The following is a 25,846-nucleotide window of genomic DNA, read 5'->3' on the forward strand; positions in this document are numbered from 1 at the left end:
CTAGGCGAAGTAACCCCACATGAAGAAGGCGCAGCAGATGCAAAGGAGGCAGTTGATGTCCAGGGCCCTTTTCACCACGGCGTTTTCCTCCAGGGACGCCAAGGTGGGTTCGGCTGGGCTCGGGGGCACCTCCGCGCTCTTGCTTGTCACCCCGCACAGCCACAAGATGGCGCTGAGCACCTTGGACTGCTGTGGGCTGGCGTCACCTGCAGAGAACCCGGCAGAGCAAGCTCGTGATGGCGCCTTAAAGAGGGCAAACTAAGAGAAGCAGTGGCTTAAGCTGATAAGCAGCTCTGCTGCTTCTTCTTCTTAAAGATTCATTTATTTTTGTTGGAAAGTCAGATATACAGAGAGGAGGAGAGACAAAGAGGAAGATCTTCAGTCCGCTGATTCACTCCCCAAGTGAGCGCAACGGCTGGAGCTGAGCCAATGCGAAGCCAGGAGCCAGGAGCTTCTTCTAGGTCTCCCACATAGGTGCAGGGTCTTTGGGCCATTCTCTACTACTACTCAGGCCACAAACAGGAAGCTGGATGGGAAGTGGGGCTGCTGGGACACGAATTGGTACCCAAATGGAACCCTGGACATGCAAGGTAAGGATTTTAGCCAATAGGCTACAGCACCAGACCCGCTGCTCTGCTTCTGAACCAGCTCCCTGCTAGTACTCCTGGAAAAGCAGCCGAGGATGACCTGATAATTCAGACCCCTGCAAACCATATGGGAGACCTAGATGAAGCTCCAGGCTCCTGGCTTCAACCTGATCCAGCCGCTGGACCATTCTGAGACCACCTGGGGAGTGATCCAATGGATGAAAGATGTATCATTCCCCGTTTCTAACTCTGACTTTCAAATAAATAATAAATCATTAATTTAAAAAATGTTTGTAAAAGAGCCATGGCCATGACAACACAGCCTCAGGGCTATGGAGACAGCAGGGATGGGTGAGGACCTTGGCTAAATGGCAGTCACATCCCCAGGGAAGCTGCAGTTGCTGCACAGCCTCTGGCAGCTGCCTCGCTGTGGGTACCATGTTGCTGCGTCTTCCCCTTTCTTTCAGGAGTGGCTGGAAATCTGGAATTTCTTGTGCCAGTGCCAGGTGTTTCCATAGTAACTCCTGGCTTAATGCAGCAGTAAGCGGGCTACACCAAATTTCGCCAGGGTAAAAGCTGTGCCCCCTCCCTGCCAGAGTTGCACCAGATTGCAATTCCAGGTGTGCCGGGCGCTTAGCTGGCCTGCCTTTGCCGCTGTGGCCCAGGCGAGGCTCGTGGGAACTCCCTCTAGTGACCCGAGAGTGGGCAAGGTGTGTGCGAGGGGCTGGAGTCCCCAGGCTATCTGCTCCTCTGGCTGGTGTGGTTCCCTGAGTTCCCTATAACCCCACGCTGTTGTCCCCACGGACAGCGACCACTTACCACTGTGTGTTTTGGATGCGCCCTCCTGCACCATCTCCAGCTGGATGCCGGCGCTGTGGGTCTCAGCTGTCCCGTTCTGACACACGGCAGGTGGCCGGGGAGTGGCCGCCGCCCCCTGCTGCTGCTTCTGGACTACCGGGTCGTGGCGAGTAAACCAGGTCAGGCGGCTGATCTAAGGAGCAGAGAGCAAGGGTGAGGACGTGTGTTCCTCCCCAGGTTCAAGGTCGGGCTTCACCTCCAGCTGGGGCCACCCCCAGAACAAGCCTCCGCGCCACATCCCCCAGAACACTTGGCTTACTTTCCTGCCCTTAACAGTCCTCTCTCATCCTAGCTCTAGGGCACAGTGGTACCCAGACAGGAGGCATTCCAGCTTGCCGAGTTCCCTGGCCCATTACATGGGTGATGTGAAGTCCATCAGAATACAAATAGACTTGCTTGTGTTCACCCTAACCCGAATAAATAAGGCTGGGAAATTATGAAGGAAGGATCCCACATGCAATTCCCTAATAATGGTAACTTTTAATAATAATACATTTCTAGGGGGCAGCATTGTGGCATAGCACATTAAGCCGCTGCCTGCAGTGCCTGCGTCCCTCATGGGTATGGGTTTGAGTCCTGGCTGCTCCACTTCCCATCCAGCTCCCTGCTAATGTACCTGGGAAAGCAATGGAAGAGGGCCCGAGGACTTGAGCCCCTGATACCCAAGTGGGAGACCTGGATGAAGCCCTTAGCTTCTTACCCGGCCCAGTTGTGGTCATTGAAGCCATTTAGCGGAGAGTAAACCAGTGGTTGGAGGATTTCGTGTGTTTATGTAACTCTGCCTTTCAAATAAAAAACAACCACCAGAGCCACAACTCCCCTAAGGCCACCACCACGTTCTGCAAGAAGTCCTTCCAGCAGGACATCTGCCCACAGCTGATACTCAACCACTGCTGGACACATCTCTGTCTGACAGTCTTTGCTGCATCAGAAACACTGCTGCTTTCCACTGAACGACAGCAGAAGTAGGGACAGCCGCAGAGCCGTGTGGCCCCACGCAGGGCCTGAGCCTCCAAGTCCAGGTGAGAGATGGCTTCTGAATGGATCCCCCGATCCTTGAATGGTCAGGCCTCTTGGCTTAACTCGCTTGGAACCACGCACCTCAGCGGATACGGGTGTCCACAAAAACGTACCATCTCCTTGGACGGAGGCTCTGTGAGCAGGCTGATGGCTGTGAGGGTGACCAGGGTCACCGAGGACAGGATCATGGAGAAGTAGAGGTAGTGGACGTCCTTGACCACGGAGGGGCGCTCGTCCGGCTGGTCGCAGGTAGGCTGCACGTAAATGAAGTCCAGGATGAGCCTAAGGAAGCCCAGGAGCAGGCCCAGGACGAGGCCCCAGAAGGCACCCTGCCAACCAGAGCAAGATCAGCTTAGTGACACAGAGGGGTCAGGCTTCAGGCCGGGGGCTTGTTCATCTTGGGAGCGTCGCTGCATGGATCCCTGCTTGGGAAACACCTGGAGCTGTTTGTTTAGGAGTCCCTCAACATCCCCTGGGGGATGCATGCGGGATTTTTCAAGGATACCACCATCCACAGGCGCCCCAGTCCCCTATACAGAATGGCATTTGCATGCAGCATAGGCACCCACTTCCGGTCACTCACAACACCTAATATAGCGGGGGATACAAATTCATGAAGAAAGTCTACCTACGTACAAGAAAAATGTAAAACCTACGTCTAGTTTTCTGCATACTAGGCATTCTCGTGAGCTTTTGTTGGCAAGGTGAGGGGAAGACCTCTTGCTTAGATGGATTTCAAAAAATTGAGGCAGCAGGGGGAAGCCACACCATGGCATACTGGCTGCCACCATCATTCCACATGGGTCCTGGTGCGTGTCCTGGCTGCTTCACTTCCCGACCAACTCCCTGATGCTGTGCCTGGAGCACCTGCGTGGGTCCCTGCCCCCCCCCCCGCGAGAGACTCGGAAGGCGCTCCTGTTCCTGGCTTTGGACTAGCCCAGCTCCTGCGGCCATTTGGGGAGTGAAGCAGAAGGTGGGAAGTCTAACCCTGCACTTCTAATAAAATAAGTAAAAAAAAATTTTTAAGTTTTTGTGTGCTAGTTAAAATTTCTTAGGGAATGAGGACAAGAAAGAAAAGTTTGAACATGTTAGGGACAAGTGTACATTTTTTTTTCTCTTTTTAACCTGAGCTGGTTGAATCACAGAGGCGAAACTCATGGATACTGCCAGGAGTTTATCACATGTCATTTATTCTTTCCTGTTCACTTGGCTTCTTTGCTTAATGACCAAATTACCTCAAGGTATTGCCGACTCCCTTCCCGACTGTAGCCTCTTTTCAAAGACCAGGCGCTCCCTCCCTGGGCCTTCTGTTCTCTGTCCCTGAGAACTCACACAAGGGCAGCCCATTCTCCCATTTCCGGTCTGCTTCTCTCCCCCAGCACTCCCTGTCCCCACCCCCGGGGGGCAGTGTGGTGGGGGCTGAACCGGAGCTACCTTCTCATTGGTCCGCTTCCAAAAGCATCCCATGATGAAGACCACAGCCACGGGCGGTTGCAGGTAGGAACTGATGGCCTGGATGTAGACGAAGAGCTGGCCTCCCTGGCTGGCCTGGACCACGGGGATCCAGAGCACGGAGACCACAACGAGCAGCAGCACGAAGACCCTGTGCCAGACAAAGAGAGACCCCGGGTAGGTGCGTCTTCCCTGATGATTCACTACCAGTCTCAGCTTGGCATGGTGCCACCAGGTAAAGCTCTGCCCATGGCACTGACATACCATATCCAAGCCCTGGTCCTCTGCTCTGCTTCAGATCCAGCTCCCGGCCATTGAAGGGGACAATAACATCCCCACGCTGTCACCATAATCAAGATTTAGAACATCCCTCATGCCAGAAAACCCCTCGTGTCCTTTCGTGGTTTCCTCAGCTCCCACCCCAACGGCCACTCCTCCTGCTTTCTGTCTCCTGTCAAAGATTTGCCTTTTGGGACATCACCTCTCAGTGGTATCCTGTGACTGTGGCCTGTCACAGCTGGCTGGCTTTTTCATGACATGCTGCTCTGAGCTTCATCCATGTTGTTACACAGCCAAGGCGCCTTCCTTGCCATGGCTGTGCTGTCTTTGTTCCTTCTTGGCCAGCTGCTGGGCGTTTCAATAGTGTCTCCTTTCTCCTACTAAATAATGCCTTCCACGAACATGAGGAGTTAATCTTTCATGTGGACATAGGAGGCAACTTCAATGAGAATGAAAAGAGATGCCAAAAAAAATTGAAATCCATGCATTTTTTTTTTATAGCATAGAGGGTTCCTCTATGCTTCTATTTCCAGTGATGCAATCTCTAAGTTGGCTCAGTATGTTTATATATATATTTTAAAGAAACTGCCAAAATGTTTTTCATGCTTACTTTTATTTACTGGAAGGGGCTGGAGAGAGAGAGAGATCTTCTATCTACTAGTTCTCTCCCTAAATGACTGCCATAGCTGGATTGGGTCAGGCGCCTGGAATCCCACCCAGGCTTCCCACGTGGCTGGCAGGAACTCAGGTGCTTGAGGCGCCACCTGCTGCCACGTGTTAGCAGGAGGCTGGGACTCCTCCCACTGCAGGAGCATCCCCCCCCCCCCCGGGGGCAGCTTACGGCAGTGCTCCACAGCATCTGCTCACACCAGACTGGAACGCTCAAGCCATATTTCTACCTGTCATGTATGAAGGTCCAAAAAGTTTTTTGAAAAATGGAATTCAAGGGTAAATGTATTATGATGTTAACATTTTTAATAAGATTTATTTAATTCACTTGGAAAGTCAGAGTTACAGAGAGAGACAGAGAGGATGAGAAAGAGAGACAGAGAAAGATCTTCCATCTGCTAGTTCATATCCTAAGCGGCTGCGATAGCTCAAGCTAGGCAGGGCTGAAGCCAGCAGACAGAAGCTTTCTCCAGGTCTTCCATACGGGTGCAGGGTCCCAAGGACTTGGCCAATCCTCCAGTTCTTTCCCAGACTATAAGCAGAGAGCTGGATGGGAAGTGGAGCAGCCAGGATGCGAACCTGTGCCCATGTGGGATGCTGGTGTTTGCAGCCTGTTGCCAGCTCTATGCCAGCTCCCTTAAACATTAAAAAAATTTTTTTTTTCAGTTCTCCTTTTTTTGTGTTGTTGTGACCATGGGAGAGTTGCAGTCTGTGTCCTCATGCGGGTTCTTGGTTACCCCACTCCGCGGGCTCTGCAGGGGTGCCCAGCACCGTGCCTGGGTTTGGGCTGCCTCCATGATGTCATTTGGAATCTCTTGCCTTGCTCATTTGCCAGCCTCGCGCTCCCTTGCCCAAGTGCCTGTGTAAAGCTGCTATTGCTTGGTCTCCTTATGCCGGACGAGTTCTTCGTTTACGCTCAAGGACAAGTCCTTTGGCTGGCGGTTTACTTCCTCCCAGGCTGAGGCTTGTCCACTCCTGCTTTCGTAATAGTTATCTTTCCAAGCAAGAATGTAGAACATCTTTGATGAAATCCACAGGACCATTTAAATGGATTTATACTTTTGGGGTCATCACTAAGAGAACTTTTTCTTTTTTAAAAGGCAGAATTACAAAAAGCGGGAGAGACACAGATCTTCCCTCTGCTTGCTTCACTTCCCAAATGGTCACAACAGCTGGGACTAGGCCAAGTTCAAAACCAAGAACCAGGAACTCCATCCAGGTCTCCCATGTGAGTGGCAGGAGCCCAAGGACTTGGCCCATTTTCCGCTGCTCTCCTGGGTTGCATAAGCAAGGAACTGAGTCAGAAGTGGAGTAGCTGGGACTTGAACTGGCACCCAGGTGGGATGTTGGCACAGCAGGTGACCGTTAATCCATTGAGCCACAGCACCACTCTAGAGCTCTTCTCCTAACCCAAGGCTGAGACAACCCTCTTTAGGGTTGTTATTTGTGTGTATTTACATATAATTTGCATGTGACTCCTTCCTGTTCCATTCCTCCAGGTAGAGTTGAGGGCTTAGAAGAAGCCTTGATGTAGAACGCTTCGACCAGCCCTGGGTTCCTCTATTCTGTTACTAGTTTGTTCCTGATTCCAGTCCAGGCTGGGTGCCCCTGCTGAGTCTCTCCCCATCATAGCACTCCTAGAGGGATGGGTGTGGCTGTAAGCCGTGTCTAGTACATGGCAGGGGCTTGGTGGGAATGAATGGTCCGCATCTTTGTCCCCACAGGAGACTACCCCGGCCTCTGGGGACTACCAGCTGGACTCGGCCTCTAGGTGTCCAGATTTCTCAGTTCCTCCCGCCCCACTCTTTGTACCCCACTGCCCGATCTCCTCCTAGCCCCACCCCAGAAGGCCTTACCTGCCCACAATCATGAGCTCCCTCTCTGACGCGCGAGGCCGGACGTGATTCCAGAGGTCCATGGTGAAGATGGTGCTGGCACTGTTAAAGATGGAGGTGAGGGAGGACATGAGAGCAGCCACCATCACAGCCATCATGAGCCCTCGGAGTCCTGGGGGCAGAAGGGAGTGCTATCGGCTGGGGCTTTCCTGCCAACACCTGCTGCTTCCTACCCAAAAGTCAGCTGGGCCCATGGAACTCTGCTGCGAAGGGGCAGAGGCTCAGATGAGGATGAGTGGACAGAGCCCCCCTGGACAGCCAGCCGCCTCCTGTCCACAGCTCTCCCACTAGAGCCCAGGCAATGTCCTCCTTCCTGGCTGCCCCCAGGGCAGGGGGTGGGAGGGAACTCAGGCTGGGGACAGGGCAAAAGGGGCTTACCTGTGGGCAGGAGCTCCAGCACCAGCTTGGGGTAGGCGATGTCGGAACATCCCGAGGGGTTGCCACAGACCCTCCGACAGATGTCTGGGTCTGCACAGGCCACTTGGTCTGCAGGGAAATCACAGGTCCAGGCTGAGCGTGCAGACTGATGCGGGCCAGATTACACTTTGGAAGCTGTGACCAACCCTGTCTCTTACCCTCTCTGAACCTCAACCTGTTGTCAAGCTGGGAACACGGCGTGAGCCTCACTCTTCATGAGATGAAATTGATTGTGAGGCAAGCACCCTGCACCACATGAGCACAGCTCATGCCACCTGCTGGTGTGTCTTGCCACAGCATCCCACAACAGGCTGCCTGTTCCTGACCTGCTCTGCAACAGGGGCTAAAAACAAGGCATGGTTGGACTGAAGCTGCCTGTGGCTGGACACCTGGTGAGTGTTCTGAAACTTCCTCTTGTCCCTGGCTCCCTTCTCAGTGTACATGGAATACAGCAGCCATCACTCGCTGCGAGTGCCAATGCCAGTGCCTTTCCGGGTGGCCCCTGGCTTTCTCCCTCCTCCTCTTTCTACGTTTCTCTATTGGCATCTCTCTGATCTTCAGGTGCTCCTTGGATCACAGCCTCCGCATGGGTGAACTGGGCTAGCCACAGACGGAGACACCCAGTCGCTGTGTCAGAGAGCTTGGCTCCACTCCCGACTCCAGCTTCCTGCTACGGTATGTCCTGGAGGTCGTAGTGATGCTCAAGGAGTTGGTCCTGGCCACCTAGCTGGGAGAACTGGGTGGAATTCCCGATTCCCAGGCATTTATCTGGAGAATGGACCAGTGAATGGGAGAGCTCTCTTCCTCTATTCTCACTCTGTATCTCTCAGATAAAATCAATTAATTAAAAAAATGGCTTCTGTACTAAATATTTTTCCATTATCTGCTAGACAATACAGCATATCAACTGTCTATATAGCATTCATGCGTTATTAGGTATTATACATCATCTAGGGCTCGATGCGGTAGCCTAGTGGCTAAAGTTCTCGCCTTGCACACGCTGGGATCCCGTGTGGGTGCCGGTTCTAATCTCAGATGTTCCATTTCCCATCCAGCTCCCTGCTTGTGGCCTGGGAAAGCAGTTGAGGATGGCCCAAAGCTTTGGGACCCTGCACCCACGTGGGAGACCTGGAGAAGTTCCTGGATCCTGACTTTGGATTGGCATAGCATCGGCCGTTGTGCTCACTTGGGGAGTGAATCATCGGACGGAAGATCTTCCTCTCTGTCTCTCCTCCTCTCAGTATATCTGACTTTCCAATAAATACATAAATCTTAAAAAAAAAAGAATAAAAAATAAATCTTAGAAAAGAGCAATCTTATTGAAAAATATATGCCTTTTAGAAGGTTGGAGTTTTTGACTTTTTAGTACTCTTCTGAATTAGCTCAGAAGAATATTAGAAAATATTTACTTTTCTTATTACAGGAGCATTGTCAGGGGCCTCCCGGGGGCACAAAGTTTATGTTTAAGTTCAAATCTTTGTGAGCTTTTCCTGATCTGGCTTTTGGGGCCAATGTTTCGTGCAGCTTTGTACTGGTAGAATATAGCCATGGCCTGTAACGCTGGGACCCTCCTACAGGGGCTAATCTGAGTCTCGGCTGCCCCACTTCTGCTCCAGCTCTTGTGCCTGGGAGAGAAATTGATGATGTTCCAAACATCTGGGCTTCTGCCACCCATGTGGGAGACACAGATGGGATTCCAGGCTCCTGGATTCAGCCTGGCTATTACGGCAAACTGGGGAGTGAATCAGTGGATGGAGAATTTCTTTCTTTCACTGTCTCCCTGACTCTGTAACTCTGTCAGATAAAAACAAAGCCCTTTAAAAAGGAAATAAAAGCTGCTCTCTTTGAGGTAGAGGCGAGGGGGGAAGAATCCCCCTGAGATATAATTGTCAACTACGTAGTTTCTCTTTCTCTCTCTGGTTGAGCAGCCTGAGCTTTAGGGTCAAACCCCGGGCTTGCAAAGCATGTGTGTGACAGGCCACAGTTTGCCCACTTAGTCTCAAAAAAGTGTTCTTTATAGGCAAGTGAGTTGGTTCAACTAAATGAGAAGTACAACCCACAACCAGTTCATTACCATCTGCTCACTGCTGTGAACTAATTAATCAGCCATTTCTTGCGTGCAGTGGGTTCCCTTGCCAGAAAGCTTCAGACCCAGGCCCACATTATGTCACACTGAGTTAAACTACTGCCTGTGGCACTGGCATCCTATTTCTGAGCAACAGTTTGAATCCTGGCTGCTCTGCTGCTGATCCAGCTCCCTGCAACTGCGCCTCGGAAGATAGCAGAGTCCTTGGGGCTCTGACGGCCTCATGGGGGACCTGGACAGAGGTCCTGACTCCCGACTTGGCCCAGACCTAGATGTTGGCACCATTTGGGGAGGGAGCCAGTGGAAAGAAAATATTCTCTCTCTCTTTCTCCATGTCCTTGCTCTGCCTTTCCATTAAGCAACAAATCTTCACAAAGACAAACTAAACCCCAGAGTTCAACAGTTCCCCCAAATCACTTCGGCCCGGGGAGCCCCTCTCTGGCCTCATCTGTGATGTCACCTTGTGTATTTCTCTCATCACACTTCACCCAACCAACACGAGCGCATTCATTGGCTCATTCCTGTGTTAACCCACAGCCCCTACTGCAGTGGGGACACTGCCTTTCAGATCCACAGACAGATCTCCAGGGACTGCTAGACCAAGACCTGACAGATCGCCGTTCTCACAGCATTCTCCAGGCACAGAGATGAATAAATAAATGGGTGAGGAAATCAGTTTCTCTGAGCTACCGTGTCATCCTTTGAAAGATGGGAATATCAACAAGGGCACCTGCCTCTTGCAGTCATTCTGCGGGTGTCATGGGGGTGAGGGTTCTTTCTCATCCTCAGGGCATTTGTTCCAGAACTCCTCAAGGATGCAGAAAGCTGAAGGTGTGCAAATCCTTTAAATAAAATGGTGTGGTATCTGCATATAAACTAGACACAGCTCACCATATACTTGACATCATCTCTGGGTTATGCATAATATCTCATGTTACGTAAGTAGCTGCTATGCTGTATTGTTTAGGGAATAAAGGCAAGGGGGGCGGGAAGGCTGTTGATGTTCAGTACAGATTCAGTGTTTCTGGAATAGTTTCCAACCGTGGGACTGAATCTGCACATTCGGAGCCCCAGGATATGGAGAGCTGGCTGCAGTCAAATGAAGTAAGAACAGCGAACACTTGCCTGTGCCAGCTGGTGTTTTAAGACGTATGAAACCCTATCATCCCCCCGTCACAGGCAAGGAAATGAAGGGAGAGGGGTCAAATGACTTAGGGAAGGTCACTTTGTAAGAGGCAGAGACAAGTTCCAGGCCCAGGAAGTCTAGATTCAAGTTCATAACCACTACGCCTGACTGCAAGATGCTCCCAGGGACTGGCCTCGCACTTGAAAAGTGCATAAGGAATGTTGATTGCTTTAAGTCACGTTTGTTGTTCATACATGAAGTTTTCTCTGGGTCATCCGGATCCGGATCCCAGTTCTTATCTGCCTGGGGGTGGAGGCTTCTCTAGAGGTAAGACCAAAAACTCTCCGAGTTCCTCACTGAATCTGGTCTAGAGAGGCAACATCCAGAGTCTAGCACCATGGACAGTGACCCCAATTCCCTGCCCTAACTCCCTCTAAGTCCCAAGGAAATGCATACAGAACCCTTGGGAAGTTCCAACACCCACAGATGCTCTCTTCCCTGCTGTCTTCTCACCTGGAAAGAGGATGCGGCTGACCATCCCAGGAAACACCATGATGAAAAGGGGCAGCACCTTCATGTATGAGGCCATCAGAGAACCTCCTTTGGCGTGGGACAGGTTCTTGGCAGCCAGTGACCGCTGGACAATCACCTGGAAAACAGCGAGGGTGGCTGGAGGTGGAAATGGGTTTCTCTTAGGGTAGACCAGAAGTGCACAAGTTCTGTGTTGGAGGAGTGGGCTCAGCATGCTGGGTTGCCTTCTGGGGGGTGGAACATGTCTTCCCTGTGGTGACTCCCTACCTTTCTCCTCACTGTTTTTTTTTTTTTTTTAACCTAGAAGTTTGGTCCTGATTGATGAAAGGTGTCCATCAAATTTCATTCTAACCCACGGCTACCATCATCATCAATTAGGAAAGCACGTAAACTCCAGGCATCCAGCCGCTGCTCTCATGGGGCTTCTCAACAAATGGCAAGGAGCGAGGCTCTCCACCTGCTGCAGGCCCCACACAAATCGTTCCCTCTGCAGGTGTCACAGACCCGCTGGCTGCACAGCCGTCACTAGATCGCCAAAGACAGAAGACATCATAGAAGAAAGAAGGCCAGGAGGTGGAGGCCAAAGTCACTGCAGGGAGGAGACGCTCAGGAGGTGAAGGGAGAGACACACCCAACGGTTGGTCACGTGGCGTGAGTCCTTCCTTCTGAAGCTGTCTGACGCTGCCTGGGCTTGGCTCCTGCCTCCCTGCCTCTTGGCTGTGTGACCTTGGGTAGGCAACGATACCTCGCTCTGGCCTGGTGTTTGCATCTGCAGGATGGGTTCACGCCAGGACAATTCACTGGAACACGTAGAGTTGTACCTGACCCACTGTAACTGCCCCCCCACACCTACTGGGGTTGTCCACTTCTAACCTCCCCCTCACGTGAGGGCTTTTTTAAAAAAAATGTTTCTTGATGCTTCACAAATTCCGTGTGTGTACCTGAGGGATCCTTTTTCTTAATGTTTTTTTGTTTTTGTTCTTTAAACAGGGGCAGAGTTGTTTCATGTTGATTTTTAAAGTTTCACTTTATCTGGAAGGCAGAGGGAGCCAGAGATTGCTCTTTGTCCTGCTGAATGCTAACCCAGTGCTGGTAACCAGCAGGTCTGGGTGAGGACAAGACCAGGAGCTGGAAACTCCATCCAGGTCTTCTACAGACTTTTTAAAATTTAATTAATTTATTTTTGTTGGAAAGGCAGATCAGACTTATGGAGAGAAGGAGAGAGGAAGATCTTCCATCTGCTGGTCTGCTGGTTCACTCCCCAAATAGCCACAGCGGCTGGGGGCTATTAGCCGGTTGAAGCCAGAGTTTGTTCTGAGTCTCCCACACGCGTGTAGGGTCCAAGCTTTTGGGTCATCTTGCACTGCTTTTCCCAGCCCATTAGCAGGGAACTGGATCAGAAATGGAGTAGCCAGGGCATGAACCAGCATCCACACAGGAGGCAAACACAATGACGAGAACAGGTGCAGGGTGGGGAGATAGCTGATTTCACTCACCCCAGGAAAGAAGCAGAGGGAGGTGCCCGTCCACTGCCCGCTGCCCACTGCCCGCTGCCCGCTGCCCGTACCTGGTCCGTGCACCAGTACCACAAGGATGGAACGGACATCCCAAACAGGATCCCGGGCCACGGCAGGTCAGACGTCAGCGGGTGCCGGAAGAGATGGAAGGCGTCTTGCCGGGGCAGCCCACAGCTGCTGTTCTCGCTCCGGTTGCTGGGAAGGGCCTGAAAGTATTTCTCCCGCAGACCTTCCAACCCGCCGACCTCAGCAAAACCTGCAATCCAGGGGGAAAGCCAGGAACTCAGGCGAGGAGCAAGGCTCCCAGGGAAAGGCTGTCCCCTAGCGGTCATGGCTGGAGATGGCTTGTAGGACTAACAATCCCAAATGCAGAACAAGATTGCTTATAAGAATTCAAAGGAAGCCAAATCTATTGAAGGCAACTATCAAAATATTCTCCAAAAATGACATCCTAAATTATTCGCTCTAGGAGATAGTAAAACCTTGAAGTAGGTCTAGGAAGGACTCGGGGTTTTTCTTTTCTTTTTCTATTAGAAAGACAATGTTGCAGAGAGAGCAGAGAGGTCTTCCATCCGCCGGCTTACGCCCCACATGGCTACAGCAGCCAGAATTGAGCTGATCTGAAGCCAGGAGTTTCTTCTGAGTCTCCCACGTGGGTGCATGGACTCAAGAACACGGGAATCCTTTGATGTTCTCACACACATCAGCAGAGAGCTGGATTGGAAGTGGAGCAGCTGGGACTCAGGTTGGCACCCTATGCCACCGTGATGGCCCCAGGTGTTTTTTTTTTTCTTAAACACTCACCTATTTATTTATTTGAAAAACAGAATAACAGAGAAAGAGAGATCTTCCATGCACTGGTTCAGTCCTCAATTGGCTACAACAATCAGGGTTGGGCGAGGCTGATACCAGAAACCAGGAACTCCATCTGGGTCTCTTAAGTGGAGCCCCTGTACCTAAGTGGCCTTTCCAGGCAGGTTAGCAAGAAGCTGGACAGGAAGCAGAGCAGCCGGGGCTTGAATCAGCACTTAGACACAGGACATCGCTGTCACAAACAGCAGCTCAACCCATTGGGCCATAATGCCAGCCCTGGATTTAGTGCTAAAATAGTTATGAATGGGCCTAATGCCATGGCACAGTAGGTTAAGCCTCTGCCCACAGTGCCAGCATCACATGTGAGATGGTTTGTGTCCCAGCTGCTCTACTTCCAATCCAGCTCCCTGCTAACATGCCTGGGAAAGTAGCAGAGGATGGCTAACGTTCTCAGACCCTTGCACCCACAGGGGAGACTCAGAAAAAGCTCCAGGCTCCTGGTTTAGACCAGGCACAGAGTCCCAGCCATTGTGACAATTTAAGGAGTAAACTAGTGGATACAAGGCCTTCCTGTGTCTCTCTCTCCCTCTCTCTGTACAATCTTGGCTTTCAAATATATGTAATAAAAAAGTGCCACTGGGGGTGATGTGCCTAGAAGGCAACAGGGAATGGCCCAGGTCCCTGGGTCTTAACTGGCCATTTAGTAGGCCTGGGTCTGAGCTCTGGGCTTCTGGCTTCAGTTTGGCCCAGCCCCAGCTGTTACGGGCATCTGCGAAGTTTACCAGTCAGAAGAAGACCTTTATGTCCCTTCTCTTCCTCCTTCTTCCAAACATAACAAAAACAAATGTAAAAGCCCGTAACTTTCCACCATGAGCACAGTTCTGTTTTGGTTAGAACAAGGACAGGAATGCCCGCCTAAGTGTCACACATTGACCGCGGGGCTTGCTGACGGCAGCAGGAGAGCTGACGTCCCTGCTAGAGAAGGATGCTGTGGTTCTCACTCACTGTAGCCCATCAAGGTGAGCGCGCCGACAAGCATGATCAGGGTCTGCAGAGCATCTGTGTAGATCACAGCCGCCAGGCCACCTGTGGGGGGATAAGCGCAGTGATGAGGGGCAGGTGCACTGATGGGGCGGAGCCAGCTTGGGTCTTGGAGGGAACCCTGAATGCCAGATGGGCAATTTCTCAGTGTCGACCGATCACAGGTGCTTGTAATGACCCTCTCTAGGTGCACATGTCCATTAACTGCAATGTGACTTTGCTTTCAAGTTATTCCCTCTACCTCGTAAAACTTGACCTTAAAACTTACTCTGCATCACAGAGCATGATGGAAGTAATTTGTTTTTTCAAGGCGCCCTCAAGCTTTCTATCTTATTCTTAGGCTGCTCTGAGACCACAAACTTTAAGAATCAAAGTCTAGAATCGTACATATGTGCTTCTCATATTGGAATGCCTGCTTTAAATCCCACTTGGTCCTTCTCCAATCCAGTTTCCGGTTACTGCCCCCTGCCCCCTGGGAGGCAGTAGGTGATGGCTCCAGTGCTTAGTTCAAGGGAAGGTGACAGACATACAGCTGGTGTGTCTTTCCTTGCTCTGTCCTTGACAGCAGAGGATCACCCAGCTTAGATTCTGGCTCCCAGCTCACTGCACTTCATTTGTGACTCAGCCTGAACCTAATGAAATTCTAATTTTAATGCTGTTATATCCACTCTCCCTCTACCCCAAATGATTCACTGTCCCAGATGTCATCAACGGCCAGGCTGGGTTAGGAACCAGGACCTCCATCGCGAGTTCCCACACGGGACCTTAACCCTCGACCTGACCTCTGCTGCTTTCTAGAGCTCACATTGGCGGGAAGCTGAACTTGAACCCAGGACCTCTGATGTGGGACCAAGGTGTCCCAAATACTAGGTGTCAAATGCACATTCTTACTGCCATTTCTCTACTGTTTATCAAGCGTTTAGCATACACCAGGCACTGTGGCACATATTAGATTCAATTCTTCACCAAATAGCCTGTGAGCATCCCACCAGCTTCCACACTGAGGCATACTCCCTGCCCTCCAAGAACTTAACAGTTGGAGACAGACCCAACGCCCTAACAAGGAAAGCAAAGACGAGCTGGCGAGCGTCAGCAGCCATTCCTTTGCCCACGCTCCAGGTGCATGGTTCCCATTTGTGTTGAGGACTTGGCCAGGGTCTTCTTTCAGCAGGTCCCCTTTGCACGTGGTGGATGTGTTACTGTTCTCCGCAGTGCCTCCAGTGGAGTTGCACGGCTCTGAGAACGAAGTCCAGGCTCTTATCTCCTCCCCGGCACCGGCCCCTGCCTTTGCCTTGAGTTGTCCTCCTACCACAGGGGCGGGTATCGAGGACAACACCCAGCAGGGCCGGTTCTCACTCTCGGTTATGTGAAGGCACACCCTGGCTTAGCTGCATGATCATTGGCTCGCCCAGCTTTGACCACCTTGACCCTTTGCTGTTCCTCAGATAAGCAAGACACACACGTTCTCATCTCAGTTGGGGCAGCTGGCCTTCCTCTGCCTGCCGTTCTCCTCCCTGTACTTTTTGGGGCTGTCATTTTAATTGGGTTGAGACACCAGCACTGTGGCACAGTGAGTTAAACTGCAGCCTGCAATGTTAGCGTTCCATAGGGGTGCTGGTTCGAGTCCCAGCTTGCTCCACTTCCCATCCAGCTCCCTGCTAACGTGTCTTGGAAAGGTCTAAGTTTTTGGGCCCCTGCACCAGGTGGGAGACCTGGATGAGGCTCAGCCATAGCCACTGTGGCCATTTGGAGAGAGAGCTAGAAGTATCATCTCTCTCTGTATATACATATTCAACGCTTTCAAAGAATTAAAACATATCTTTAAATCAATAAATAAATCAGGTTCAAATGTCACCTTCAGAGGCTCTACCAGGAGATCCTATGTTGTTTTTTAAATCTTCCTCCATCACTTCCCGTTCTGTTACATTGCTAAGTTTTCCTTTTTCGCAAACTTACTAGGCATTACTATCTTATTAATTAATTAAATATCCTGATATTTGAGAGGCAGGGATATAGGCATATTTTTCATATGCAGGTTCATTCCCCAAATGCCTACAACTACCAGGAAGTGGACAAGCCAAAAGTGGGGTGCCAGGAACCCAGTGTAGGTAAGGGGTAGCAGGGATCCGAGCCATCACTGGGATGGAGGCCCTGCCAGCCTCACTCCATCTTTGGTCCTACCTGCTATGGTGTACAGGGCCGTGATGACCAGCAACCCAATCACAGACAGGTACAGATCCAGGTGCAAAGACTGCTGGATGAAGATGGCCCCGGCATACATGTCCACCTGAAATCAGGACATCGAAGAGAGTGGGTGGATGTGACAGCCCAGGCACCCCGCAGCAGCCCAGACTTTGACAAGCACACAGGAGTCACTCCCCCAGCCCCGTTCCTTTTGTGTCTTCATTTACCTCATCCCAGGCCACAGGGTCTCAACCCTGAGCTCTTAACAGGAAACAATGTTTGAGATCCTCGCTCTGGGCTAACGCAACGACCTCCTCCCAGCTCAGCCCTGGGACTTCTTGCATCCCAACCCTCGTCGGAAACCGACTGATCATCCTCCCTGACCCCAAGACTAAGGCCGAATAAACACACCAGCACTGCTTGCCAGGCACGTGCTTATTTCCAGACTTCTGGGCACTCCTGAAAATGGAGCCAACAAGCCATGCTCGCCCAGGCCTTCCAACTTGGGCTGGCACCAACCCATCCATCTGGAAGACCACTCCTCGCCGTTCCAACAGCTAAGCGCCTCCTAAGATACAGCGTCCCTTCTAAGACTTCCAACCACACAGCCAAAGAATATTCTAGAATGGAGCCTACTTTGCACAGAATCCGTCATTGCTGCTTGGATTGGGTGCAAGTCCCCCTGCGTCTTGCTCACCTGCCTTCCCACCCTAGGGCTGACAGAGAAGACAGCTGTGGGGCTAGGCTTGTAAGACTGTATGTTCCACCAAGTGGCAAGGCTTGTGCTGTTCTACCGCTTTCCAAGAAACCTGCCATCCAAAGGGCAGGGCAGAGCAAGACAGGGTTAGGGGCCCACGTGTGTGGTGATCAGCTGCTGGTTGCTTGATGCAAGATCAGAGTCCCACCCCAGGGCGGGGTGGGGGAGGGCAGGGCTCCTGGGGTTCTCTCCAAGTCCAGCCTGCTCTTCCCCACCTCCCCTGCCACTCACACTTCTGGGCTGGCCAGGGGCAGGCGAGAGGTCTTTCTCCCAACATCCCTGGCCAGGTTTGCCCTTCTCCGGCCCCTGCCTGAAGCTGGCCCAGGAGGACAGGGAGAAGTTAGCCCCGGCAGCCCGGCTGGTCCCCGTGCCTTACTGAGATCTTGGTGAAAATGTAGATAAACAGGTAGAGGACGGCGAGCGTGATGGCGATCCTGCTGCCGCCAAACCGCTTCCTCAGGTATTCTGGCATCGTGGTGACCTGGGTGGGAGGGGGCGGACAGAGGGAGAGCTTTCAGCATCCATCGCTGACCTACAGCAACTGCTGCAATGTCCACCATTATCCGGCCTCAACCCGGCCCATCGCCCCAAACTTGGGAGACTTAAAAGATGAAGAGGTGGGGGTACAGAGGAAGCGGGGTTCCACCAGGGGTGTGTCCCCATCAATTTCCCCATAACCTGTACCATTATTGACTTGTTCTTTCGACGGATTCACCTTTTTTTTTGTTCATGATAAACCTACCTAAACATGAAACTTTAAAAAAAAAATTGAATTGTATCTGGTGTTGTGGTGCAGTAAGCTAACTCAATGCTAAGTAGCTGTTTGCAAAGCCAGCACCCATGTGATGCCGGGTTCCAGATCTGGCTGCTCCCCTTCCCATCCAGCTCCCTGCTGATGGGTCTGGGAAAGCAGCAGAAGATGGCCCAGGTGCTTGGGCCCCTGCACCCACATGAGAGGTTTACAGCTCCTGGCTTCTGTTTGGTCCAGCTCTCTGTGTTGTAGCCATTTGGGTCCAGCTGCAACAATGGTTCTGGGGTGGGTGATGGACAAGGCAGAAGGAAGGCATCATTGCCAGGCAGGGCACCCCAGGGGCTGGAACGTGCTGTTAGGAGTTATTGTGGGGGGTTGCCCTTGTCTTGGGGGTGGGCATGTCCTTTCCTAATCTCACCCCCACAGTCCTCCCGGGCGTGGCGATGAGGCAGTGCTGCATCTTGACCCCAGGACCTCAGACCAATGCATGTCAGCCCACACAGCGACATCCGCCTCGGAGGATATAGGCTGCTATGCTTGCAGGCCCGCCTCCAGGCTGCTGCAGCTGGGCTGTGCCCAGGTCTGATCCAGGAGAGACTTACAGGTGTGAAGCCATACAGGACAGATGGCAAGCCGCCCATGGCAAGGTCAAGGTCAGACTGTGGGTAAGAAGACCGTGGGAGCCGGGGTGGAAGAGCTCAGCTGCCTTACTTGCTGGCCGAGCAGGAAGTGGTTCACAAGGTGGAAACTGGGTATTGGGGAATTGAGGGGGGGTTCAATGTAACATGACTACCTGACCTGTGTGTGTGTGTGTGTGTGTGTGAGAGAGAGAGAGAGAGAGAGGGAAAATAGTGGCCACAAAAAAAAAAAAATAGGGAAAGAAAAGAACAGCTGCTTTTCTCTCGTTCTTCACCCCTCCCACCTCTCCGCAGAAGGGCCTCTTGGGATTCTGACCCTCTCAAACTCCTGCAGCCTTATTGGTATTTTCTGTAAGGCAGGAAGTTTTTAGAAGGACTTTGCACTGGACTCTGACCCCCTATCAAGGCATAACAAGGCCTCCTCCATGACCATGGGACCAATTCTTGCTGATAACTGTGAGTACTAATTAGAGAGCACCCAAGGTGACAGAGGACCTGTGGCATCTGGACAACAGGTGCGTTGAGGCAGTCAAGGTCTGGGATGGAGTCTGTCCCTGGCGGCCTGGAGCAGGTGACAAGGCTCTCTTATCGCTGGCTGGCAAACAGCCTTCATTCTCAACGGACCTTGGTTTGAATGCAGGGTGCAGGAAGCTCCCAGTGAATTAACCAGGGAAGGCAGGGTGAGGGCCACAGACGGCCAGCAGCATTGGGCACCTTCTAAAATCAGATGCTGGGGAGGGGGGCAAAACTGAAGCTAGTGCACAGGGAGCATGCGGCACAGACGCTGTTGGTTCCAGTCTCCAATGACCCCCAAGTACAAGGTGTGTAGGAAATGGCCCACATTCCCAGCGACACTCCCCTAGTCCCTTCTGGCTCCAGCTGCCCCCCACCCGACTTAGTGAGGAGGGGCTGGCTGTTAACACAGGAACCACCCACCCCCTGGAGGAGGCTGGGGGATATCAGGAAAAAAAAATCAAGTGAAACAGCTGACAGCTGCCCATGGAGGTGCTCGCCCACACCCCCTCACTCCAATATACTCCTTGTCTCTAAGCGGGCGAGAGAACTCTCCGTCACCATCACCTCCCATGATCACGCAGAGCTTCCCTCTTCCTCAGGACCCCTGGCGAGGTGACAGCAGCGCCACCCTCCCCCATATCCAGAACACAGGGTCTTCAAAAAGTATGTGGAAAGCATGTGTCAAGAAAACTATCCATGAATTTTTTAAAAAAATTTATACCAAAAATAGACTTATTTTTAAATTTCATTTTTATAGAATTTGGAAATAGCTTTGTGTTTAACCTTTGTGTGTTAGCCCTGATTGCATTTACACGCAACTCAAAGTATGAACTCAAACTGAAAGATAGTTTCCAGGTATGTGTAACGAAAGCAAGAAAACGCAGACACACGCACTTATTATGAAAGGAGAAAAACTGGCATTGTAGCCCAGCAGCTTAAACCATTTCCTGCGCCACTGGCATCTGCTATCAGAGTCCCCGTTTGAGTCCCGGCAGCTCCACTTCCCATCTAGCTCCCTGCTAATGCACCTGGGAAAGCAGCAGAGGATGGCTCAAGTACTTGGACCCCTGGCACCCATGTCTGTTCCAGTCTTGTTCTACCCCAGATATCTGATCACAGGTGGGCGTGGGCTGACTCCAGGTCTCCATCATCGAAGGCGTTCGGCACTGAGTGGGATGATGACAGCACACATCCCTGCGTGCGACCCTGGCTTGTAGCGGTCCTGGAGGAAGTGGCTCTAAATGTCCTTTCTAGTCCTGAAACCCTTTCCACTCTATGTGTTCCTTAAGGTTCCATAAACGACAGAGTGGGTTGTGGCTTTATGGAGAACGTTATGCTATACTGAATATCCCTGCATACCTGGACATGGTTTACGAAAGTGAGATCGGCTGGGAGTTTGTGGTGATCTCAACTGGGTGTTGTCTCCCCCGTGCTGGGACTTCTTAGTGGCTCTGATGGATGCCCAAAAGTGGCAGAGGGGAACGTAGGACTAATCTTCCAGAAGGGCATCTCTTTTCATGTTCCCCTCTCTCCCCCACTGCCAGGGCCCTTTGCACTCACCTGGCCGGCGATGTAGATTGGGAGGAAGATCCATGCCAGCATCAACACAGAGAACATGCCCTGCCCAGGGAAACAGAGTCAGGGCCTGACACCTCACCCACATCTGGGTGGGGGCTTGGCTCTCTCTCTGCACCCTGAGGCCACCTGGCCTGAACTCCACCATAAGGAAGCCAGTGGAGCCACAGGAGCACCAGTTCAACTCCCTGCTACTCTATTCCCAATCCTGCTGCCTGCTAATGTGCCTGGGAAGGCAGTAGAGGGTGGCCCAAGGGCTTGGGTCCCTGCCACCCACATGGTAGACCTGGATGGAACTCCTGGCTTCAACCTGACCCGGGCATGGCCAATGGGCATTTCAAATATACAGAAATGTCCTCCACTTCCCAGCCACCTTCTTTCTTCTGCTTCTGCACAGGAAAGATCCTCCCCACCCCCATTCCTCACCTACGCCCAAGGATCCGCCACCCAACAAACCCAGGGTGCCCCGAGGCTTCCTGATCAAACAATCTGGCCGACTAGGGTGCCCTTGAAGGCCCCTGCTTGTTTCAAAAAGCCCCACTGGGGCTATAAAACCGGCATGCTCACCCGACTTCCTCGCAGGACCAGCCTCACAGGCAGAGGCAAGGCTGCTGGGCTGGGCTATAATACTTACATTGAGCTCATACGCAGCTACGGAGATTCCAGACGCAGCCCCGGACCCGGCCAGGCCAACGAAATGCCCGCTCCCAATGTTGCTGGCAAACAAGGAGGCACCCACCTATGGGCAGATGGACAGCGGGAAGAACCCCCATTCCCAGTTTTTGTCAAGCTCCAAAGGGTCTGGAATGGTAGGAGAAGTGGGGACAGCAGGGTCATCCCTGGTCTCCCTGGCATCTTTGTTCAAATTAGAAAGTGATCCTTAGTGGCCACAATTTGTTGCTGTGAAGCCAGAAGAAGGTAAGCTGATATAGTTATCAGATGATGATGATGATGGATAGATAGATAGATAGATAGATAGATAGATAGATAGATAGATAGAGGCTTGTAGATGATACAAACAGAATCAGAGATTCAGATGAATGGCTGGATAAGAGAGAAAGAGAAAAGTATTTGGAGAAACCAGGACGTGGTGACATGGTGACATTATTTGAGCGTCAGTACTCAGCCTGACCAAACCAGGCCAACCTTGGATCTTCCTGAACCTACAATGCTCTTTCCTGTTTAAGGAACTTTGAGAGGGAGCCCAGTCTTTTCTAGTTTTGACTGTGACTTTCAGACATCACGGAAGAAAGGGGCCCAAGACAGGACAGGAGCCCTTGAAAAACCCATCGGCAGTTCTTTCAGTGGAACCAAAGGTCACTTACCGGCCACCACACCATGTCCCCTCCAGCCAGGAAGTAGCCTTTTACTGTGTCCCTCTTGGTCTTCACTGTGGACTGAAACAAAGAAGAGGGAAGCATGAGGGGAAACGGGGTGACCAGGGGCATCCTCAGGTGGCCCTCGGTGCCTGGTAGTGGCTGAGATGCTACCTAGGGGGCTCACATCCCGTACCATGGAGCCTGAGTTCGAATCCCAGCTCTGCTCTTGACTCCAGCTCCACGTCTGTGAGTGCACAACCTGGGAGGCAGCAGGTGATAGCTTAAGGACTTGGTTTCCTGACACTCATGTGGGAGACCCAAGTTGAATTCTGGGTTCCTGATTTTCATCTGGCCCAGCCCTGGCTGTTGTGGTCACTTAGAGTGGGCAGCAGAGAAAGACTTCTGCATCTCTCTGCTTATCATCGATCTATTTATTATCTATCTCAACAAGTTGCATATCAAAGAAAAGAGATAAAAACTCAAAGGTTAAAAAGAAAATTTTTTGTTTGTTTGTTTGTTTTAAAATTCAGCTCTGGATTTGAAGAGATTCCCTCATTCAGGACTTTCCAAGTCTATGACACATCGGAGTGACCTGGTCCTCTTGCAGAGGCCTCTCCAGCATCTCCCTCAGACGTCAGCATCACACTCAGAGTGCCCACCTGGCTGGCACCTGCTCAGGTGGCCAGAGGGCTCAGCACAAGCCAACCAACCCAGCTCTGTCTTCCCCGTGAGAGGGCCGACAACAGCTGACCCTTTCCGTCTGGAAGGTCCACAAGACACTGTGTGAGTCTCTCCTTACGAATCCTCTCTTGATGTTGACACACGGCCCCTGCACCTCCGGTTCTAGAAGCTTCTGCCCCCATCAAGCAATCCCACAACATACCATTCATCACTCGCGCAGAGCTGCTACGACACAAACCCACACTCACTGCCATCCTTGGCACTTCCACCCTTCACCCTGACCCTGACCCAGGTCTGTCTTACTCATCCCTGTGTGTCCTACACACAGGTAGGGGAGGCAGGGGAAGGCCGTTGGGATGGCCAGCACTTTTGTTCCTTTCCTGACCTACAGGAGCAAAAGCTAAGGGGTAGGAGTTGTGGGAAACCCTCCAAAGAGTCACACAGAAGTAAACGCACAGGGCCGGCACTGAGACACTGCATCCCTTCTGGGTGCCAGTGTAAGTCCCAGCTGCTCTCCTTCCAATCCAGCTCCCTGCTGACGGCCTGGGAAGGCAGTGGAAGATGGCTCAAGTACTTCAACTCAGCACCTGTGTGGAGGACCTAGAAGAACCTCATGGCTCCAGATGGGTGTGATCAGGTTGTTGCAGCCATTTGAGGATGGAAGGTCTCCTTTTCTGTGTCTCTCCTTCTTCCTCTGTAACTCTGCCTTTCCCATAAAAATAAATAAAACTTAAAAGAAAAAAAAAGAAAAAGAAATGAGCACATCTCATTTTTCTACAGTGTGAAAGGCCTGGTACCAGGATACACCAAAGACAGACAGATATATCTTCTCCACATCCTTGCCTTGAAGCTACTAAATCCTTAATATACAATGAGTTTCTAGAAATAGATAGGCAAACAAACAAAAACAACAATGCAGAACCCCAAAAATGTGAAACCACAACTCATATAAAAAAAGAGAGAAGCTTTCCTTAAATATATGTGAGGGTGTCTGACCTCATTTATTACCAGATAAAAAATGTATTAGCAACACACGTAGGTGTTATCAGCACCAAGATATTGACAACACCTGTTAGTGAAGAAATGACAATACAGACTTTGGCACTTGATTGATAAAACCAAGATTAGCTCCAGGCCTGAGGAAGGCCAATAGGCATAAAGGGTAACTTCTTCAGATGGTTCTGCCCCAAGGGGCTGATCCTTCCTGACAGCTAACCCCCCAAATAAGGAGTGTCTGAGCTTTGCTTATTTCAACAACAGATCGGAAACCATGCCAGGAATCCTTAGCAAGGCTGCTTAAACGGAGGGCGGTGCTTCGATCTAATGAGACTCTGTGTTCCACTTTAGGAAGTTGGGAACATTTCTACGTACTAATCTGAAAGGACAGCTAAGATAGAGAAATTTTTTAAAAATTTATTTTTATTGGAAAGGCAGATTTACAGGGAGATGGAGAGACAGAGAGAAAGATCCTCCATCTGCTGGTTTACTCCCCAAGTGGCCGCAATGGCTGGTACTGTGCTAATCCAAAGCTAGAAGCTTCTAAGTCTCCCATGTGGGTGCAGGGTTCCAAGGTTTTGGGTCATCCTCTGCTGATTTCCCAGGCCACTAGCAGGGAGCAGCCGGGATATGAACCAGCACCCATATGGGATTCTGGCGTGTGCAACACAAGGACTTTAGCCACTAGGCTACTGCACTGGGCCTGAAGAGTGATTTTTTTCCCCCCAAAAAAAGTTATAAAGAGGGTGTAGGAGCCCCCAATAACCCCACTAGGCCCACCCTCAGCCCTAGTTTTTTGTTTTTTTTTTTTTTTTTTGCAGCTGCTGTCAGGTGCTGTGGCTTAGCCTGGCCCATCCTGTATCCTACCCAGTTCTCATGTGCATGCATGGGTGCTTCAGCCTAGCTCAGCCCATCACGCCCCCAAATACAGCCCACATGCATGCCAATGGGTGCTGCAGCCTTGCCAACTTGACCCACCCCCTAGCCCTGGCTCTCGTGTTCACCAGCAGGAGCTGCAGTCTGGCAGTGGAGGCCCCAGTGTTCCCCTACCAGACCTACTCCCAGCCTCAGATTTTGAGTGTGCCAGTGGGTGATGCTACCTAGCTCAACATGGCCTGCCCCCATGTCCTGCACTTGTCAGCAGGTGCTACAACCTAGTCCCAGCCTGACTCACCCCCAGACCCAGCTCTCATGTGAATCAGTGGGTACTATACCTAAACTAGCTTCTTTCTCTACAAAAGGATGAGGCTAAGCTGTCATCTTCTGGTCAGACATTTGCTCCACTCCCCCTCCCAGGAACCTCCATGGTTTGGCTTACCCATAGTCCTACAGCAAGGACAAAGAGGAAGTACAGGACCAACACGGCAATGTCTCCTGGCTCCAGGCTCCTCTGGGGGAAAGGGTCCAGGGGATCTGAGGAAGGGGGCTGGGTGCTGCTCTCCATGGTCCTGAACACACTCTGATGCCTGCAGGGAAGAAGTAAACACACATCAGGTGACTTCCCTGGCTGCTTTCCGGGGGGCAACTGAGGGCTGGGTGGTGGAGACATCTGCAGGAAGGCTGGTGCATCCATCCATCCACTCGTTTACCAAACAAATGTTTACAGTGAAGTCCCATTTAATTCTGCAGTTGATGTTGTACCAAGTCAACCATTTGCCTGGTAGGCAGCACAGTGGGCTAAGTGGCCATCTGTGACACCAACATCCCATGAGTGTAGGTTGGAGTCCTGCTCCCTGCTCATGTACTTGGGAAAACAGTGAGTGGTGTCTGGGCCAATTTCACCAGGGTGAGAGAACTGGATGGAGTTCTGGGCTCCTGGCTTCAGTCTGATCCAGCCCCAACCATTGAAGCCATGTGGGGAGTGAACCCATAGGTAGAAGATTTCTCTGTGTGTGTGTGTGTGTGTATGTGTATGACTCTCCTTTTCATATAAGTTGACCAATTTTTTTAAAAACTGAAAAACCCCTGACACTCAATGGTTTTTGTAAACTGGAGGGAGGTTCTAGACTCACAGAGTTACACATGTGTTTTCTGCCTTAGCAGCTACATCAGGAAGTCTCGGCTGGAGGTGCCAGGTCAGTGCCCTATCAGTGTTGCCCATCTCTGGCCTCCTGCCGCCACACACCAGTAGTATTTCC

The 25,846-nt window shown here is 51.5% G+C and overlaps 1 protein-coding gene across 9 annotated transcripts; it reads right to left on the reverse strand.

The window, feature by feature from the left end:
• Nucleotides 1-25,176, reverse strand: SLC5A11 (solute carrier family 5 member 11). 9 transcript variants are annotated; one of them, XM_040973888.1, is made up of 15 exons: nt 25,027-25,176; nt 22,038-22,109; nt 21,347-21,451; nt 20,698-20,757; nt 17,609-17,713; nt 16,473-16,578; nt 14,256-14,336; nt 12,488-12,693; nt 10,903-11,038; nt 7,139-7,246; nt 6,722-6,872; nt 3,900-4,068; nt 2,579-2,794; nt 1,407-1,578; nt 1-206 (listed from the first exon to the last, which is right to left on the reverse strand). In XM_040973888.1, exons 1-15 carry the CDS (start codon nt 25,150-25,152, stop codon nt 1-3), a joined length of 2,019 nt encoding a protein of 672 aa, XP_040829822.1. In that variant the 5' UTR covers nt 25,153-25,176. The 9 variants fall into 9 exon arrangements, with proteins under 9 accessions (XP_040829822.1, XP_040829824.1, XP_040829823.1 ...); XM_040973890.1 differs by lacking the exon at nt 17,609-17,713 and having other exon boundaries at nt 25,027-25,152; XM_040973889.1 differs by lacking the exon at nt 14,256-14,336 and having other exon boundaries at nt 25,027-25,152.
• Nucleotides 25,177-25,846: the final 670 nt, after the last annotated feature.

Source organism: Ochotona curzoniae, unplaced genomic scaffold (assembly GCF_017591425.1).
Source record: "Ochotona curzoniae isolate NIBS_2020 unplaced genomic scaffold, NIBS_Ocur_1.0 contig_2321, whole genome shotgun sequence".
NCBI lineage: Eukaryota > Metazoa > Chordata > Mammalia > Lagomorpha > Ochotonidae > Ochotona > Ochotona curzoniae.